The sequence below is a fragment of the Molossus molossus genome, unplaced genomic scaffold (genome assembly GCF_014108415.1).
Source record: "Molossus molossus isolate mMolMol1 unplaced genomic scaffold, mMolMol1.p scaffold_m16_p_7, whole genome shotgun sequence".
NCBI lineage: Eukaryota > Metazoa > Chordata > Mammalia > Chiroptera > Molossidae > Molossus > Molossus molossus.
In genome coordinates this window covers 36485285-36503545 of record NW_023425401.1, presented here as the reverse complement: position 1 = coordinate 36503545, position 18261 = coordinate 36485285, and the positions used below count along the sequence as shown (strand labels likewise).

Below are 18261 nucleotides of genomic sequence, written 5' to 3'. Positions count from 1 at the left end.
AATGTCATTAGGTTCAGATGTACATCATAACGATTCATTATTTGTGTACATTGTGAAATCACAATAAATCTAACATCTGTCACCACACATAATTAAAAAAAAATTTTTTTTCTTGTGATGAGGACTTTTAAATCACTCTGAGCAACTTTCAAATGTGCAATACAATATTACTAACTATAGTTACCCTGCTGTGCCCAGGACTTTAAAACTGGAAATTTGTATGTTTTTTTTAATCCTCAATATTTTTCTATTGATTTTTTTTTTCACTTAGAGTGGGAGGGAGAGAGAGAGAAACATTGATGTGAGAGAGACACATCAATTGGTTGCCTCCTGCACAACCTCACCTGGGGCCAGGGGTCAAAGCTGAAACCAAGTTACAGGCCCTTGACTGGGAATCGAACCCGAGACTCTTCAATCCATAGGCCAACTCTCCAACCGCTGAGCCAAACTGGCCTAGCTGCTAGCGGTTTGCTGGCAGTCTTTGCAGTTCCTTGGCTTTTAGAAGCATCATCCCAATTTCTGCCTTTGTCTTCACATGGCTGCGTTCTCTCTGTGTGTGGTTCCCCCTTTTATAAGGGAACCAATTATGGATTAAGGCTCACCCTCAATGACCTCTTTTTAACTTGATTACCTCTGAAAAGACCCTATCTCCAAATAAGTTTACATCCTAAGATAAGTTATCGAGGGAGTTAGGACTTCAACATGAATTTTTGAGGGACACATTTAACCCACGACACTTTCTTGCTTTTCTCTCTACACTTCCCAAGTTCACAATCAGTAGATGATGTTATATCTTATTTTTTTACAGTCTCCTCTAAAATACAGTTTATGGGGAGTTTTTTTTAAAATTATTAATCCATATTTGTTGAATTTCAGTTAAAGACTTGGAAATACGATGGTGAAATATATCTGTGGACAAAAAAAGGGCCATGTACTAAACCTGACAGGCTCAGGTACTGTACCTTAGGAAGTCAGAGGCCTAAAGTAACCACATAGCATGGTCTGAAATGAAAACATTTTAATTGAAAGCGAGTCTTGGCAGACAGTCATGTCCTAGGTCAGCATCTTCCTCGACCAAGCCTGTCTATTGTCTTTTTGCATCTACCATAACATACCTGTGGAGGTCAGAGTAATCCCCCTTTTGCCGGACCTCTCAGGGCACAACCTCTCACCAGAACTGGACACCACAGAATCCTTCACTGTTATCTTGTTCTCCCATATGCCATCTCCATGTTGTAAACGTCAACTGTTAACTCTCCTATACCCACCTATGTAAAAGCAGTATCTTTCTGTTTTACTTTTTATCCCATCTCAGAGGTTTCGCCACTGTGCTTTCTCCCACCTCCCTAACCTATCACCAGTGGATTTTATGTAACTCCTCATGTCTTCTTTGTCTTTGATAAGTGGTAAAACTGCTATTTTCTGGAGCATTTTCTCAATCTGTTGAGATTTTGCTTCCCAGCAATTGTCAGTTTGGTTCAAATAAAGTCATAAAAATTCTCTACAGATTTTGATGTTTCTTATGTTGACATAGGCCATTCCAAGTTCAGGAATAGCATCAATGAGCATTTAGGGTAAGTAATGTATTAGGGCAGAAGTCCAAAATAAAGGAGACCGTTCTGAGTCTGCACAGTTCTAAATGGTGATAGCAACCTTTTAGGAAGGTCTACCACTTACTACTTATGGGAAAATTATTTAACCTCTCTGCATCTCAATTTCTTTGTCCTTAATATAGGGTTATTGTGATTATATTAGGTAGTCCACGAAAAAGTGCTTGGCACATAATAAATATTCAATGTGATGCAGGTACGTAATAAATGTATTATTTTAAAATAGGCATTAATATATGTAAGGAAATTGTTGCAGGTGCCTTAATGTGGAGAGGTCAATTTTTTGTATCTGTAACAATGAAATGCTAGGTCTCTCAGGCTCCATTTTTTTCAAGTTTTCATTGGTCCCATGATCTTTAGGCTAATAGCTCCTGCTTTTGACATGCTATTCACTAGAGGAATTCAGTTTGGGGTGTGAGTTTTTACAAAAACAGCACCTCCCATTTTCTCTTCCCTCGACATAAAAGAAGCCAGAACTCCACTTTTTTAAAGATAAATTTGAGAAACTGCTAGTGCTCCCATCATTTTGGCTGGCACCTTCTTGATCAATAAACTTTTCCTTACTCCAAATTCTGACATTTTGAGTTTTGGCCTTTCAGAGTGTTGGGCAAATGAACTTTGAACCAGTAACCCAGTGAATAAGTGGCAAGTGGCTATTTCAAAGGAAGAAGGCAGAGAATGTGGTTTCTAATTTGAATAAAAAGTATGAAAAAAATATAAAAGAAGGTAAGAAATAAGACAATCGAGAAGAACATAAGAAACCCTGACAAGATAAGGAATAATGGAAGACATAAGGGGTACAATTATTAATCTGTATTTGGAAAATGCTGAAATTGAATAGCAGTTAACCACATGAGCTGGTAATTAGAAGTAGTACTAACGTTATGGAAAGTCTTGGCCAGAGATATGGATTTGGGGAGATAAAAAAGAGGTTGCCTTCTGAGGAAGTATTTTATTGATAGGACCCAGGACAAAGCCTTTTGATTACTGGGGAGTGGGGAGAGGAAAACGAAAGCAGCAGGTGGACAGGGAACTAATCAGATACATTTGAAGAGAAGTGGAAATGTTGGTGTTTTCACATCCAAGACAGAAGAGTTTAGGGGGGAATCAGGCATTTAGAATTGTGCAATGTGGATCCGGAGACGGTGGAAGAGAATTAGGACCAAAGAGAGGCTTGTGGATTCAACCAGAAAGAGGTTAGTGACTGTGGAAGGCAGACTAATGGTGTCCTAAGCCTTCCTCATCCTCATCTCCAGAATCTGTGAATATGTTCTGTGTATGTCTGGGGGGATTAAGGTTGCTAGTTAGATGGCCATAAAATAGATACATTATCCTGGGTGGTTTGGATAGGTCAAATGTAATCACAAGGATTCTTAAAAGACAGAAGAGGGAGGCAGAAGAATATCAGAATGATGTTGAAAGACTCGACCAGCTGTTGCAGGGTTTGAAGATGGGAGGGGGCCACAAGCCAAGGAAGCAGGTATCCTCAGGAAGCTGGAGAAGGCAAGGAAACTGAACCTCCCATGGAGCCTCCAGGAAAAAATGCAGCCCTGCTGACTCCTTGATTTTAGCCCGGTGAGACCCATGTCAGATTTCAGACCTCCAGAAAGGTAGGGTAATGAATTTGTGGTGTTTTAAATCATTGAGTTTGTGGTAATTTGTTACAGCAGCAATAAGAAATTAATATGGTAATCAAGTGGGAATATTTGTTTAATTTTGGTGATGAGATAGTGCAGTGAATTTTTTGTGCCTCACTCCTTAAAGAATCTCTGTTGAGAAAAACTGGAAAGCCGAGATTGTTAATTGCTATCTGAAGTCTTACCTAAAGTACTCTTGAGAATGATATTTTAGTATTCTAGTTAATCTAGTCCCCCTAGGATATTTAAGTATTTTGTTATGTCTTTGCTATATTGAATGCAGGCCAACCATAGACCTGAACTTTATCAGTAAGTCTAGAAATAGGATTTTCCCACCATCATTATCGAGCTATTATTTTTAAAATTATAGTTAATTTCCTATACATCCCAGATAAAATCTGCTAACCAGGTAGTGTTCATCAGTGATTGGGAAATGCATTATAAAATGATTTTGTACACAGCTATTTGACTCAATTCAGTTTTATAGATAAGAGAACTAGAGTTCAGAGCAAAGAAGTGAGTTATACTGTGTCACATTGCCATTATCCATCTACTATTGGTAGAGCTGGCCTGCAGCCCAGAGCCTGTGTGTGCCCAGATCCTTTTACCACCCAATGCTATTTTCCTTTCTCATTATTACATTTCTAGGTCTGGCTTTGTCATTGGATTGCTTCTGGCCTTAGAAGCAATATGGAAGATGAGAAGGTGTTAGCAGTGGACCGACAGTAGTTTTTCCCCCCTTTTCCATCACTAACAAATGGTCCAATTGTTATCAGAGCAATACAAAATGGAAAATAGTAATAGCAAACACATACAGTCCTTACTGTGTCAGACACTGTTGTAAACTTCTCTATGTGTAGTAATTTGTTTAATCCTCACCATTATTTTTTTAATTGATTTTTAGATAGAGAGGAAAGGAGAGGAGGAAAGACAGAGAAACATCGATGTGAGAGCAAAACATCAATTGGCTACCTCCTGCACACCCCCTACCAGGGATTGAGCACACAACCCAGGTATGTGCCCCGTCCAGGAATTAAACCGTCACCTTTTGGGTGCAGGGGATGACGCCCGACCAATTGAGCCAAACCAGCCATGGCCCCACTATTATGTTTTGATGTAGATACAAATGAGATCCTGAGGCACAAAGAGTTTACTTAACTTGCCCCAGGTCATACAGGGGCAAGGTGGGACAGGTAGATAGATGCTATCCTTTACTTTTGTTTAAAGCTATGATACTTTTTCTCAAACTTTTTCTTTTGAAAAAATTTCAAAGGTACAGAGAATTAGAATAGTACAATAAACACTCATATACTTAATCTCTCTAGATTCAACGTTTATCAACATTTGCCACATTTACTTTATCTCCATTTGTGTGTGTAGGCATCATTTGAAAGTAGTGGGCATCAATACTTCATCATCTTTTATTTAAAAAAAAAAATCAGATCAGTCTCATATAAGCCTTCTAAATTCTTTATATTCTATTGACTAAAACAGGACTTCACATTTAGAAGAAACCATAATAAAACGGGAAAGGACAGTTGAAATTGTGCGGGAGAGTAAAGTTAGTTCTATAGCTAGTTATGTGCTTGGTACTTTGCCTATATTAACTCTTAATTTTCAAGAAAACCCTATGATGTTGGTGATCTTATCCTTATTTTACAGATAACCTCAGACAGAGACAAGGAAGTTGCCTAAGGCCACCCAACTAATATGTAGTGGAGTCCCATATAAACCTAGGCAGTTAAATATATGTTTAAAAGTTTTAAAGGACGCTGAAGTGTCATGATGCCTACTGCTTTCAAAAGATTACACACATAATAAATGGGAATAAGATAATGTGGCAAATGTTGATAATTGGTGGCTATAGAAGGTAGGTACATGAGTGTTCGTCGTAGTATTCAAATTCTCTGTAACTCTGAACATTTTCGAAATAAATTATAGCTCTTTTCCACTTCCTGCCTTGCTAAGTACTTTGAGGGGGGAAAAGTATTTAAAGATTTTTTTGCTAATAAACATTACAGATAAATCACATTTAATTGAAATATTTACGTTGGTACCCAACTCAAACCTATCTTCAGGTTTTTTCGTTGAATTTTTTTTTTTTTTTAAGACTGATTGCCCAAATCTGGACGGAACTGAAGGTGCGAGGGGTAGAGAGTAGGCAGGGGAAAGGCGGGAGAGGCGGCCGCAGGATGTCGCGGCCGGCGGCCCAGTGGGTTCTGGGAATTGTAGTCTCCCAGGGCATTCCTGTGTGGAGCCTCGGGAGAACCGGAGCAGGCTCCCAGAAGTCTCCGGGGCGGCTCGCCGGGAACGCACTTCCTGGGACCCTGAGAGGGAGATTCATCGAGAGGCTGTTCGGTGTGGGCGAGCGAACTACCCTGGTGTGAAAGACAGGTAGGTGTAGGGAAGAACATTCCGATTTCTGGGTCTTCTGCATAAGTAGCTGAGGATTTTGTATAAAACATGTGGTAACTCGAAGGGAGTCAGGGACACTGGAAAATGCCGACCACGTCTGTGGGCACGCACCTTGAGTGGGAAGTGTTGGTAACGCTCGGGAAGTGTGTTTGGTACCCGGGGAATGGAGAGGGCGGAGTGCCTTGCGGGAGCAGCCGGGGGCTTGCGGCGTGGCCCGCGGGGGTGCTCTGTGCCGCTGCAAGGTGCTATTTTCGAATCTCCAGCTGCGGGTGCTTGTGTAATGATGACCTGCTCGCGGTTCAGACCCGCTCACTGTCGCAGGGATGGGCTTGTTCTGAGAGCGTCACAGCCACTGTGGCGGGCTCCCCACTGGCTCCAAGAGAGTCCCCCCTCCCCCCTTTTCTTTCTGCCAGCTCCGGTGCCCCTAAGGGCGCCGCTCGGAGGGAGGGGGTGGGGTGCGGATTGCCCTGGGAGCTTGCTTTGCTTTCCTCTGAAGCCTAGTTCTGTTCCAGGCCAGACGTAGTGACCGCACTTAAAATAACTGTAATCAGGGATCCTAGGCTGTGTTTTGAATTGTGAAATGATCTCCCTTAACTTTGGAGTGAGCAGTTATGCTCGATACCAACGCAAGAAACACACATTTAGAAAATAAAAATGGTGTGATTGAAATCTCTTCTGTGCAGACTGCGTGGGATGGTAATCCGTGTCGCGAGCATAATAGCGATGGTGACAAACGCCGTGATTCAGGAAGGTAGCAGGCGTTTACAAGTTTTCATTGGCAGCTTGCCTACCGAGATCAATAGTATTTGAAGAGGACATTGCTGGTGCTTAGAAAAGATATGGAAACATATTGAAATGGCAGGTTGAGCCATTTGGTGGAACTTAAACTCAAAAAAGCATGCTAGTTGCAGATGTTAGGATGCACAATGCAGATCAACTTTGCTAAGTTTTGTCATCAGCATCCATTTAAAAAGCATACAGGAAACATAATGAATTTTTTACTTCCCAGACAACTAACTGCACAGTGTTTCCTCAGCCCTCTTTATTCTTTCATTGTAGTTATAAAAATGATCTAAAATTTCATCAAATGTTAATAGTTTTATTGCCATGACAGTAAAGTGACTTTTCCCCTTATTTCTCCTATCTTCTCAAATCATAAAATGAGTTCATTTTTCTTTTGTATTTACATATGATGTGTGAATTTAAGAGTAAACTGCCTTTTAAAAAAAAGCTTACCGCCCACCTTTTTTAATATAACATTTCATTGGTTTTAGATGATTGCTAATTATTTATCCTAATTCCGTGTGAGTCCAAAATGAGTTTTAAGGAAGTATTGTATTAATTTGGGGCATTTTCCCTATTTCCTTAGGCCCAGATCAATTCTACTCTTTGTTCAGATGTGCAGATATTTCTTCTAAGTTGATTAAAGTTGTTTTAGAACTATCAAGCACCTCAAAGAGTAAGTAGATCCTTTGATTATATTTCTCTTCTTTTTGCTACCATATGTCAGATGACAGATTTTTCTCTTATTCAATAAAAAAGTTGTAGGACAGACCTCCCTTGTGAATGCAATGATTGAAGAACTACAAGTTTCTAAGAAAACCCACATTACAGGTAGAGGGACTGCAACTATAGCATCAGGAATTAATGTAGCTGCTGTTACATGTGTTCTCATATAGCCGTTCCTTAGGATTATCCCTGAAAAAATACATAGTTATGGGTCTGTGAATTTCTACAGCTCTTAGCCACTATTCCAGCTCCATACTGCTTTGAACTCTATTCAAAACCACAGAACAAATATCCTTTTGAAAATATTTTTATTTGAGATATCTTTGATAACCTTTAATTGGGTACCAAATTTTAGTCATCTACTTCTCTAAAAGGCATTGTGGAACAGATAGCCAAATGACAGATGTGAAGTAGCTGTTTGGAAACAATCCTTATTTGATGGACATTTTTTTTTTTTTTTGAATTTATTTATTTGTTTATTTTTTTGTTACAGATATTTTACCTTTTTACCCCATTGGCACCCCCCACCCCACCCCCCCTCCACCCTGTCCCTAGCTTAGTTGTCCATGTCCATTGGTCATGCATACATGCATATAAGTTCTGTGGTTTATCTCTTCCCACCCCCCCACCCCCCATCCCCTCTTCTGAGGGATTTCAGTCTGTGCCCTACTTCCATGTGTCTGGGTCTACTGTATTCCTCAGACTGTTATGTTCATTATATTCCGTATATAAGTGAGATCATGTGGTATTTGTCTTTTTCTGCTTGGCTTCTTTCACTTAGGATAATACTTTCCAGGTCCCTCCATGTCGTCTCAAAGGATAAGAGATCTTTCTTTCTTACCGCTGCATAGTATTCCATTGTGTATATGTACCACAGCTTTTTGATCCATTCGTCTACTGGTGGACACTTGGGCTGTTTCCAGATCTTAGCTATTGTAAATAGTGCTGCTATGAACATGGGGGTACATATATTCTTCGAAACAATCCTTATTTGATTTGGTCAGTAACTACTCCAAAGAGAATGCTCTGGCATTATTGTTATATGGCTAAAATAATCTGTGGTTGTTTGCTGATAATTCAGAAGAAGATTATGTTTCTAGCTAAATGAAGTATGTAATCCTACTAATCATCATTACAAACTTAAATTGCTGACCATATTCTGTTTTACAGAGGACTTTACCATTCATGATTTTAAATTACCTTGGGGGACATTTTACAGATGAATATTTAAGGTTCAGAGGGCACAGATATCTTGTCCAGTTTGTAAATGGTACCTTTTGAATAACATTTGGGTCTTTGATCCCCTAGGCTACAATGCCAAGTTGCCTCTCAAATGGAAGCAACAAGCCCACACAATCATATATATATATATATAACCCAGCTCAAGGCTGTTTCCCAGCTAGTGTTCATGAATGCTTCTCAGTTTTGTTAAAAGGTGTTCTTAGCTTTGCATATTTTCCACAATCCCTAGTAAGGGGTTTTCATATGGCAAAAAGATGTTTGTTTTTTTCCCATTGCTATTTTAAAAAGAAAATATAAATACAAATGTAATAGTCCTGGCCAATTTGGCTCAGCAGTTGGAGCGTCAGCCTGCAGACTAAGGGGTCATAGGTTCAATTCCCAGTCAAGGGCTGGTACCTGGGTTGCAGGTTCCATCCCTGGCCCTGGTCTGGGTCGTGCAGGAGGCAACCAAGCAATGTGTTTCTCACATTGATGTTTCTTTCCCTCCCTCCTTGCCTTCCACTCTCTCTAAAAATTAATGGAAAAATATAGAGTGAGGATTAACACACACAAAAAAATACAAATTTAATAAATTACTTAGCGTTGATAAACATTGATTTGATATATTAACCACTCTTAATGAAGAGGGTATAACCAGTGTGTAACATACTTATTAAGTTGAAAACATAAACAACAGCACAGTCATAATTGATTGACTCCCTAACCAGTGTGTAACTTAATCAGTAATGCCAAACTTAGGTATTTCTGGAATCATAGTTTATATGTAAATACCTGGAAATCGCCGCATTTTTCTTAGGAATTTTCTAGGGGAAGAAAATGAACTTTTGTTTTACGAAAATGGGAGAGACTTTGCCAATAAAGAGAGGAAAGCAGGGTACAGTCTGAAGCAGCTTGGAGGCTTGGAACACAGGATATGAATGAATGGGACTGTTGTTAATAGAGCACATTTATAACTTTCTGTATCCTAACTATACTCATATGGACCTTTCATTTGTTTGCTTGTTTATTCACTTAACAATATTTGAGTGCCTTCTATGTGCCAATGTTGGACAGACACAGTGAGTAAAACAGAAGGCTCTCTGTCCTCCTGGAGTTCACAGTCTGGTGGGAAAGATAAATACTTAACAAGGAATTAATAAGCACAGTGCTGCTACCAGAAAAACTACAGAGGTGCTACCAGAGCATCTAACCAGGGATAGGGGAAGATTAGAGAAGGGAGGAGGGAGGGCATGGTCAGGGCCAGGAAACTAGAAAGATGAATTAGTCTTCGCTAAGCAAAGGATAGGATGGATTAAGAAAGTTCTAGGAGGAAGAATAACATGAAGAAAAGACCTTAGCTAAATTAAAAAGAAAGATTTGGAAGTGAAAAAAGCTACATAGGCTCTAGTGTGTAAGGTGCGAGAGTGACAGAGAGATGGAGAATTTGGCAGGAACCAGATGGTGGGAAACTTGAAAAACTTTATTCTGAGGGGAATAGGTAGTCACTGCATGGTAAGAAATGTAGTGAAATGATTCGATTTGCATTTGAAAGAAAAACATTCTTGATTCAGAATAAGTTGGTGCACAGCACAAGAGTGCAGGTCTTTTTACCATCTCAATACAAAGAAATCTTAACCTGAGAGTCAGCATTATCTTTCAGTTTTAAATCACTAAACATATTCCTTTTCCCACCTATTCCTATAAATGTTACTTCATCTCTCTAGTGGGTTGTATGACTTATCAATCATGCATATATGGAGTTAAGAACAGCATAATAAGTAAAGTAGCCAAAGATAGGTACAAAGAGCAAGGACATTAATTCTAGCACTGGGGTTGAAATTTAGCTAAAGAATTGAGGTTAATAGTATTTTCCATCTGAAAAGAATTGCTGAATTCCTGTTGCCTTTGTAAATGAGACTTTTAGGTAATCTCTGTGATCTGAGCTAAGAATGCTTCAGTGAAAGCAAGTTCAGGGGACTGTTATATCGCGTGTATTGATTTGATGCAGGATAAATTTGAACACATTTTATACTGAAAAAGATATCGACCCATCTCTGTTTATCAGTGTCATTGAATAGTCTGTAGACTAAGAAATACAGGAATGTATTTATTAATCATAAAGTCGTTCATCCTGATCTTGTTTCTCATTCATTTGCATTGTAGGAACCAGTGGTGCAGGGCAGTTTGGAGAACTCCCACTGACACTGATACTCCAAGTGTCTGAACCCTGCCTCTGAAAGCGAGAAGGAAGTGTGAGAGTTAGGACCATGAGTAGGTTGTCTGAAGGAGTGCTGAAGCTTTGAAAGAAACAGAGGGATCCTTTTTCTTATGTCTTCACAACTTTCTATTTATTTTTTTATTAGTCCTCACCTGAGGATATTCTTTCATTGATTTTTTTTTTCCTTCCTAAGTTAGAGTGGAAGGGAGAGAGGGAGGGAGGGAGAGAGAGAAACATTGATGGAGAGAGACACATCAATTGGTTGCCCCCCGCATGACCCCAACCAGGGCCGAAGATTGAATCTGCAACCCAGGTATGTGCCCTTGGACCGGGAATTGAACCTGAGACCCTTTGGTTCATGGGTCGATGCTCTAACCACTGAGCCGAACCAGGGCAGTCTTCGCAACTTTGATCAAATTATCATTGTCTTTATTGTTCAGTCTTTTTCTAACCCTGGATAATACATTTTTATAAACAGGTACCTTATTGGTTCACTTTGCTTAATACTGAACAATAATCGCTTGATATGTGGTAATCATACAACTGATTCACTATCAGTATTTTGAGTTCATATCAAACAGCATATTCTTTCCCTCAGTCTGACTGTTAACATATTGGGGCAAGGTCCAGATCTTAGTGGCCTCTGTGTTCTTCCAGGGCCTAACAATGTTTTGCATGTGCTAGACACTCAGTAAATACCTATTGAATGAATGACTGCTTAGCAATGGCACCTTGTTCAACTCTACGTTGACAGTAGCCTACCTTTGTGAGTACTGTGGCCTTGGAACAGGGCCTGTTACTCATTTATGCAAATATTCCTGGAATGATTTGTGTGCCAGGCACTGCAAGTTGCTTACAGTGTGTGGGGGAGACAGGTGAATAAGCAAAAGCTAACAGGAAGCTGAATTCCGGAGCTTGACATCATTAGGGTTATCGAACAGAAAAGAAAGAGTTTGTCCACCTGGTGTTAGCAGAGCCAAACACTAGACACCAAGAATTGTAGTGGAGAAATACTGGCTGTTTCATTATGAATGGCACCACCAGGAGAATGGGAATTTAATGCTCAAAAGCTCAAGCTCCCCGATGGCATGTAGGTTACAGATTATATAGGACAAAATCACAAGACACCATAGGTTGGGAGGTTTGGGTCATGCTAGGGGTTGATTGGTCAGAAGTAAAGTAAAGGTAATAAATCATTCCTTGAGGTCTTGAGGGCAGTTCTGAGGTTTGTTCTGGTGTCCTTTTATCTGGTTCTTGGGAAGTAGCCAGGGGTTCATTTCACATTAGGGCTCAGGAGCTGAAACATAACTTAAGTCAAGATGTTATCTTTAGCCTGCAAGAGGTCAGGGCCCTGTGACCATTAGCCAGCTCCAGGCTACTATCTTCTGCTGCCTCAGGGGTTGCTAATTATCTGAGGAAAAGATTAGGTGTGGGGGGAGGGGTGTGTGTGTGTGGAGAGAGAGAGAGAGAGAGAGAGATGGTTTCTAGAGGTAGGGTTTAAACCTAATTTTAGTCAAAGTCATAAGGCCCCTCGGTTTCATTAGTCGTCTTTTCCAGTGTAAATATTCTCAAACCTGCACTAGAACTTTCCTTGCTGGACCAAGGTGGTTGGTTGCTAAATTTAAGCAGGACAGTTTTTTCCCCCAGTTTGCACACAAAAAATAAGGACTAAAATTTTTTTATTTTGTTTTTATCCATAACATTTTCTGAAACAATTGCTACTTCTGGCAACATTGACAGAAAGCAGTGTGATAAACAAGTAGTAAACTTGTTAAATATTAATGGAGAAACTTAGAAATAATTATGCTTAACTTGAAAATTTTAATAAAATGGTCACTTGTGCTTAAACTCTGATTTTATATTGTACACGTATATTTGTATAGGTATGTGTGTACACACACCTATATTTTCTGCTACAAAAATATTCCTAAATTATATTATTAAATTAAATATACAAATACATTGTTTTCTAAAGAACATTGGGCCTTCCCATTGAACACATTCGGTGAAGTCCTAACCCAGTTTTGGAGCATTTTGGTCATGTTCTTCTTTCTGACCCCTATACTCCTGAAATGCTGCTCCATCTTCACAGTAGACAATCTTTGACTCTGCAAAGGATGATGGGTTCTCTAAACCTGTAGTGTGTCCAGAAGTAAGAATATTCTCAACCTTGCCATGATCTGACTAAAAGAAGTAAACGTGCTACCTTATTAAAGTAGTCTGATCTGTTGCCTCCTAGGGGGCATGATAGAAGGCAGAGAAAATATATTTGAGTGATGTTTGGAGAGTGAGTTTCAAACTTTTGAAAAAAAATAAAGCTGAGTAAGATAGTAGTTTTTATAGTTTGTCATATACAGAAGAAAAACACAGCCCCTTAATTTGGGATGAGAGAAAGGCCTGGCTACTATTCTTTTCCTTATAATAGCACGAATAGAGCTAGGTTATCATTACTTTAGAAATCTTAGCTTTCATCTTACATGACCAGTAATAGCCAGGAAGTAGCTGAGCAGAATAATTTCAGGCAACTTTTTCTTGTCTTTTCACTTGACTAACTCCTTGGAGAGGAGTCCATTTGCATTTTGTAATTTTCTGGTGTGCCTAGTATAAAACTGAGATATTTGCTTTTTCTCCTTTACCATTTATTGAACTGCTGCAGTATATCAAGCATTGAGCTGGTCACTGAGAAGTAATTAACATTTGCCTTGCACTTACAATGCACCAGACATGTTTTAAGCACTTGACATTATATTAATTCATTAAATACTTAAAACAGTTCTGTGGGGTAGGCACTGTTATTTTTCACATTTTACAGATGAGAAAAAAATGAAGCACAGAGAAGTTTGTAGCTGACCCAAGATCACTTAGCTAGTAAGTGAGGAGGTAGAGATTAGAACTCATCTACCTGGGCATCTGCCCTCAAACACTCTGCTGTGCTGTGGTGCTTCTTTCTCTGCACCTTTGTGGTTTATGAGCCGCCTTCACCTCTGCTGTGTGCGGGTCTCATTTCACGTTTGCATGAGCATTTGAGGCTGAATTTGTGGTGTTTGTAGTTGATGGTTGTTGAATGCCCTGTCCCTATGTATTTGAATGCCTGACACATGAAAGCACTTAATATATGTGTGTTGAATGATTATTGACAACCACGAGAATTTCAGATGTGATGTTAAGAGAATTTGAAATTATTTTGGTTGTTCCTCTGATTCTCTGTGAAGAAAAATACTCATGTCTAAAGTTGCTAGTGACCCAGTAAGCCGTAACCGAGTGTGTGCTCAACTGTGTTCTGAAGTCTCACGCACATGTATTTTTAAACATTTTTATTGTATATATGGAGACTACCAGGACAGAATTTCCTCTTCTCAGTGACATCATTAGTTATGTTGCCAATCAGCACCACCTTTTCTACTCTGCTCTCCTGTTGTCCCCTCCTGATTCTGTGCTCTTGTGTGTCACCCCTAGTCTGACCGACTGTACTGCGCAAGCCTGCCTGCCATGGGCTGTCGGGATGTCCACGCGGCCACAGTCCTCTCCTTCCTGTGTGGAATCGCCTCGGTAGCGGGCCTCTTTGCGGGGACGCTGCTTCCCAACTGGAGAAAATTACGACTGATCACATTCAACAGAAACGAGAAGAACCTGACTGTTTACACAGGCCTGTGGGTGAAGTGTGCCCGCTATGATGGGAGCAGCGACTGCCTGATGTACGACACTACTTGGTACTCGTCAGTTGACCAGCTGGACCTGCGGGTCCTCCAGTTTGCCCTGCCCCTCAGCATCCTGATCGCAATGGGTGCCCTGCTGCTGTGCCTGATCGGAATGTGTAACACGGCTTTCCGGTCCTCCGTGCCCAACATCAAACTGGCCAAGTGCCTGGTCAACAGTGCAGGCTGCCACCTGGTGGCCGGGCTGCTGTTTTTCCTGGCAGGCACCGTGAGCCTCTCTCCGTCCATCTGGGTCTTCTTTTACAACACCCACCTGAACAGGAAGTTCGAGCCAGTCTTTACATTTGACTACGCAGTGTATGTCACAATCGCTAGTGCGGGGGGCTTATTTATGACTTCCCTTCTACTGTTTGTTTGGTATTGTGCATGCAAATCTCTGCCTTCTCCCTTCTGGCAGCCACTGTACTCCCATCCTCCCAGTATGCATGCCTACTCACAGCCCTACTCGGCACGCTCCCGCCTCTCTGCCATTGAAATCGACATTCCAGTAGTTTCACACAGCAACTAATGGAGAAAGAGTTGTTAAAGAAAACCTTTGGGCTCACATTTCCCTTTTACAAGGAGCTGTCTTGGACCAATGTACATTTTCCTTTGTTTCTGACCAGTCTATGAAGCCAAATGTGTATGGTAGAATGAAGTGCTGCTAGCTTTATGAAACGTGCATTATTTTAAATGTGAATCGTTCATCTTCTTATGCTACGGGGATTTTTAACCTCCACAGTGATGTCTGATCAGTAATTCAAGTGGAAAGGACCTGTGTCTCAATTGAGGTGATTTAGAGCAACATGGTAGTGTAAAAAGTGATGGCTGGGAGAAGCTGCTGCATATGGTCTTGATGAATATTTCAGAGTGTGTATTGTCCTTTTTCTTGAATACCTTAAGCCAGTAAAAAAGGGGGGGGGCAATTTCAGATATAAGAGATTTTTTCAGGTAAGGGGAGTTAATATCTTTACAGTAGTCAGCCTACCAGCCTAAGGCTGTGACTTCCCTTAGTTCTCTCTTGGGGCTAACTGCATTGGATAGAGTTCAGTGTTTTGAAGAGTCCTTTCTTTTGTGAGTTCCTTATCTTCTACCTCATGCCAGAGTTTAAAAATAAAATACATTTTAAGTGATATCAGAGAAAATAAGCCAAACATTTAAAATATCTATTAGTATGGATAACACTGAACAATTTTAAGAGTTAATGATTCTATAAATTATATTCTTGTAGTTAAAATGTGCCATGAGATGGATTGGTGCTTCCTCTGAGGCAGAAAACATTTTTTACAGATATCAGCCACTAAGTGGTACTAATACCCATGTATAACCTCTTAGTTACTAAGAGAAAAAAAATAAAGAGGCCCAAGTGGTTTATTATCTTTTAGGCAGTGTCAGGGGACAAGCATCTGTCTTCAGTGACAAACATCAGAAGTTCACTCTCATGACTGCCTTTGAGTATGGTTAAAGTAAGGTATAGCTTCTCCATGACCACATTCACTCCCGACTCAGTTCCTGCCCCTCATCAAGTACGTCCTTGAGCATATGTCTTTGCGCAACACTTCAGTAGGTGCGAGAGAGGATACATGAAAAGTATGAGACCTTGTCCCATTCTCTAAGACATTTTGATAGAGAAGGTCAAAATATTATCAGACAATTAGGGAACAGTAGGACTTTGTTGGTAGCTGGTCTTAACTCCTCAATTGTTGATCCAGGAATATACTGCAGCTAGAGAGGTGGCTTTCTGGTAGACAAGCTTGTACAATGCCGGGAGTATTCTGGAACCTAGACATTTCAATTCGTTGGATCCTTTAGAGCGCCTATCTTAGCCTAGACACTGTAATAACACTATACAAGATTCATGAGAATGGGCGGAAGCAGTAGAGAAATTAAATGTTTACTTTTCACTTCTGAAAGTATGGTGATGTATTGAAGAAGGAGGAGTATTTAAAATCTCTTCAAATGGGCTAATGTTTAGATGAAACCATGTTAACACTGAGATGAATGCTTAGAAATTCAGGGATATTGGGTCTTTACCCTTGTGAACTTGAGCTGCTTACTTAATTGGTGTATTCTGCTACACATCAGTACTGTGTTCATAAGGATTTTGTTCTATTAACCATTAACCATTACTGAACTGTTTTAACATTTCACAAACAGCTAGTTTGCATGGTAAACAGATTCTTGTGCCTCTTTGCAAATCTGAATATGATACTAATATGATTCTAGTACTTCTGTGGATGTAAGCGATACTTTCTAATTCCAACACTAGTTTATGTATATAGCAAATAAATCCAGGCCTGTAATTTCTACGTGCCATCAGGAGAACGCATGCACGCCTATGGGCTTTTAGTTATAGCTCCTGATTTCCTTCAGTCTGTTCCTTCGAACTCGCCTCTGATCGAGCTGCGTTTTGATCATTTCAAGACAATGGTGGTAGAATTTTGAGATTAATACTAATTTCCCTCTTTGCTAATTAATTTCATTCCCTTCACTAACTTTGTCCAGAAGTGTCAAGAAGTCCACCATCCCCTGGTCTTTGTATAAACAATGTTAAAGAAAAGTAGACTCGACCATTAATATATCAGACTGTTTTTAGTCCAGGGGATCATAAATATAAGTGTTAACCTTTTCCTACAAGAATGTTTCGGATTCTTTTCATAATCTGTAGCCTTAAATCGGTATTTATTATAGAGTCACTAGACAAATGAAACAGCTGTTTCCCTTTTTGTCTTTAATATTTCAGATTTGCCATCAGTAGCTATTCCTCAAAGCCATCCAAGGAAAGCAAGTATTTATGATTCTTTTTTGTAATTTTCGAGTGCTCATCAGGCTCTCCCTGTGACAGGGGATCTATTTTGTTACAAGCTATCAACGTTAAGGGCCTTTTGCAGAAGCCAGCTCGAAAAGCACCTTGAACGTGGTGTGATGCGCCAGCTTTGGTTTGCCCAGCCATGGGGAGAGCCCTAAGTGTACTTCACTTGTAAATGTTCGCTGGGTAGAGGACACGTTCGCTGTGAGCTGCAGTGGAAAGCCTCGGGAAACTGCACTGTACTTCCTGATGTTATTAAAAGATGTATTTTTACAAGTTTCTGTTCCTCTCCTCATTTTCCTCTATGCTTTGAGGTAAATTGCTTTCAGAAATGTTTTTTCCAATATATGCAAATTTTAAAAGACACAGCCCCTGCCCTGGCTGGGTGGCTCAGTTGGTTGGAACATTGTCCCGCACACCAAAAGGCTGTGGGTTCAGATCCCAGTCGGGCACATGCCTAGATTGTGGGTTTGAGTCTGGCTGGGGCATGTACGGAAAGTAACTGATCAATATTTCTCTTTCACGTCAATATTTCTCTCTCAAATCAATAAAAAACATATCCTTGGGTGAGGATTAAAAACATTTTTTAAAAAAGACATAGTCCCATTTAAAGCTATATAGAATAGCAGTTGGAAAGGAATTGGAAAATTGTATTTATTATTTCAGAATAATAATTGTATTATTATTTCAAGACCCTTTGTCCATTTTTTTTAGAATATTTTTCCATTGATTTTTTTTTTTCAGATATAATGGGAAGGAGGGAGAGAGAGAGAGAGAGTGACATGAGAGAGAGAGACATTGATTGGTTGACTCCTGAATGACCCGGACTGGGCCAGGGATCAGACCTGCAACAGGTCTGTGCCCTTGACTGGGAATCCAACCGGGGACTCTGGTCCTTAGAGTTTACTGGACTGTTCAAACATGCCACGAAAAAGCACAAAGTGCAATCAGTGCCAGATCTGCCTCATCAGTGGAGTTACTTAATGGACTGTGACTGGAGACTGGGAGTTATCAAGTGGTTGAAGAGAGGACCTTGCCTTACTCTGCGGAACTTGAGGTCACCAGGAGACATGGTCCTGACAGGTAAGTCACGTCAGCATTTCTGAAACCTGGAATGAGCTTTTAGTGGTCTGGACTCCCGCCTCCT

General features: G+C 40.2%; 1 protein-coding gene across 2 annotated transcripts; it reads left to right on the top strand.

The window, feature by feature from the left end:
- The first annotated feature begins 5574 nt into the window (after positions 1-5574).
- Positions 5575-17351, top strand: CLDN12 (claudin 12). Of its 2 annotated transcripts, XM_036247655.1 has the most exons (3): positions 5575-5641; positions 7032-7121; positions 14067-17351. In XM_036247655.1, exon 3 carries the CDS (start codon positions 14100-14102, stop codon positions 14832-14834), a length of 735 nt encoding a protein of 244 aa, XP_036103548.1. In that variant the 5' UTR covers positions 5575-5641; positions 7032-7121; positions 14067-14099; the 3' UTR covers positions 14835-17351. The 2 variants fall into 2 exon arrangements, with proteins under 2 accessions (XP_036103548.1, XP_036103549.1); XM_036247656.1 differs by lacking the exon at positions 7032-7121.
- The last annotated feature ends 910 nt before the right edge of the window (positions 17352-18261 follow it).

Coding starts and splice junctions, on each gene's coding strand:
- CLDN12 (XM_036247656.1), top strand. CDS start 14,100: ATGGGCTGTCGGGATGTCCACGCGGCCACAGTCCTCTCCTTCCTGTGT.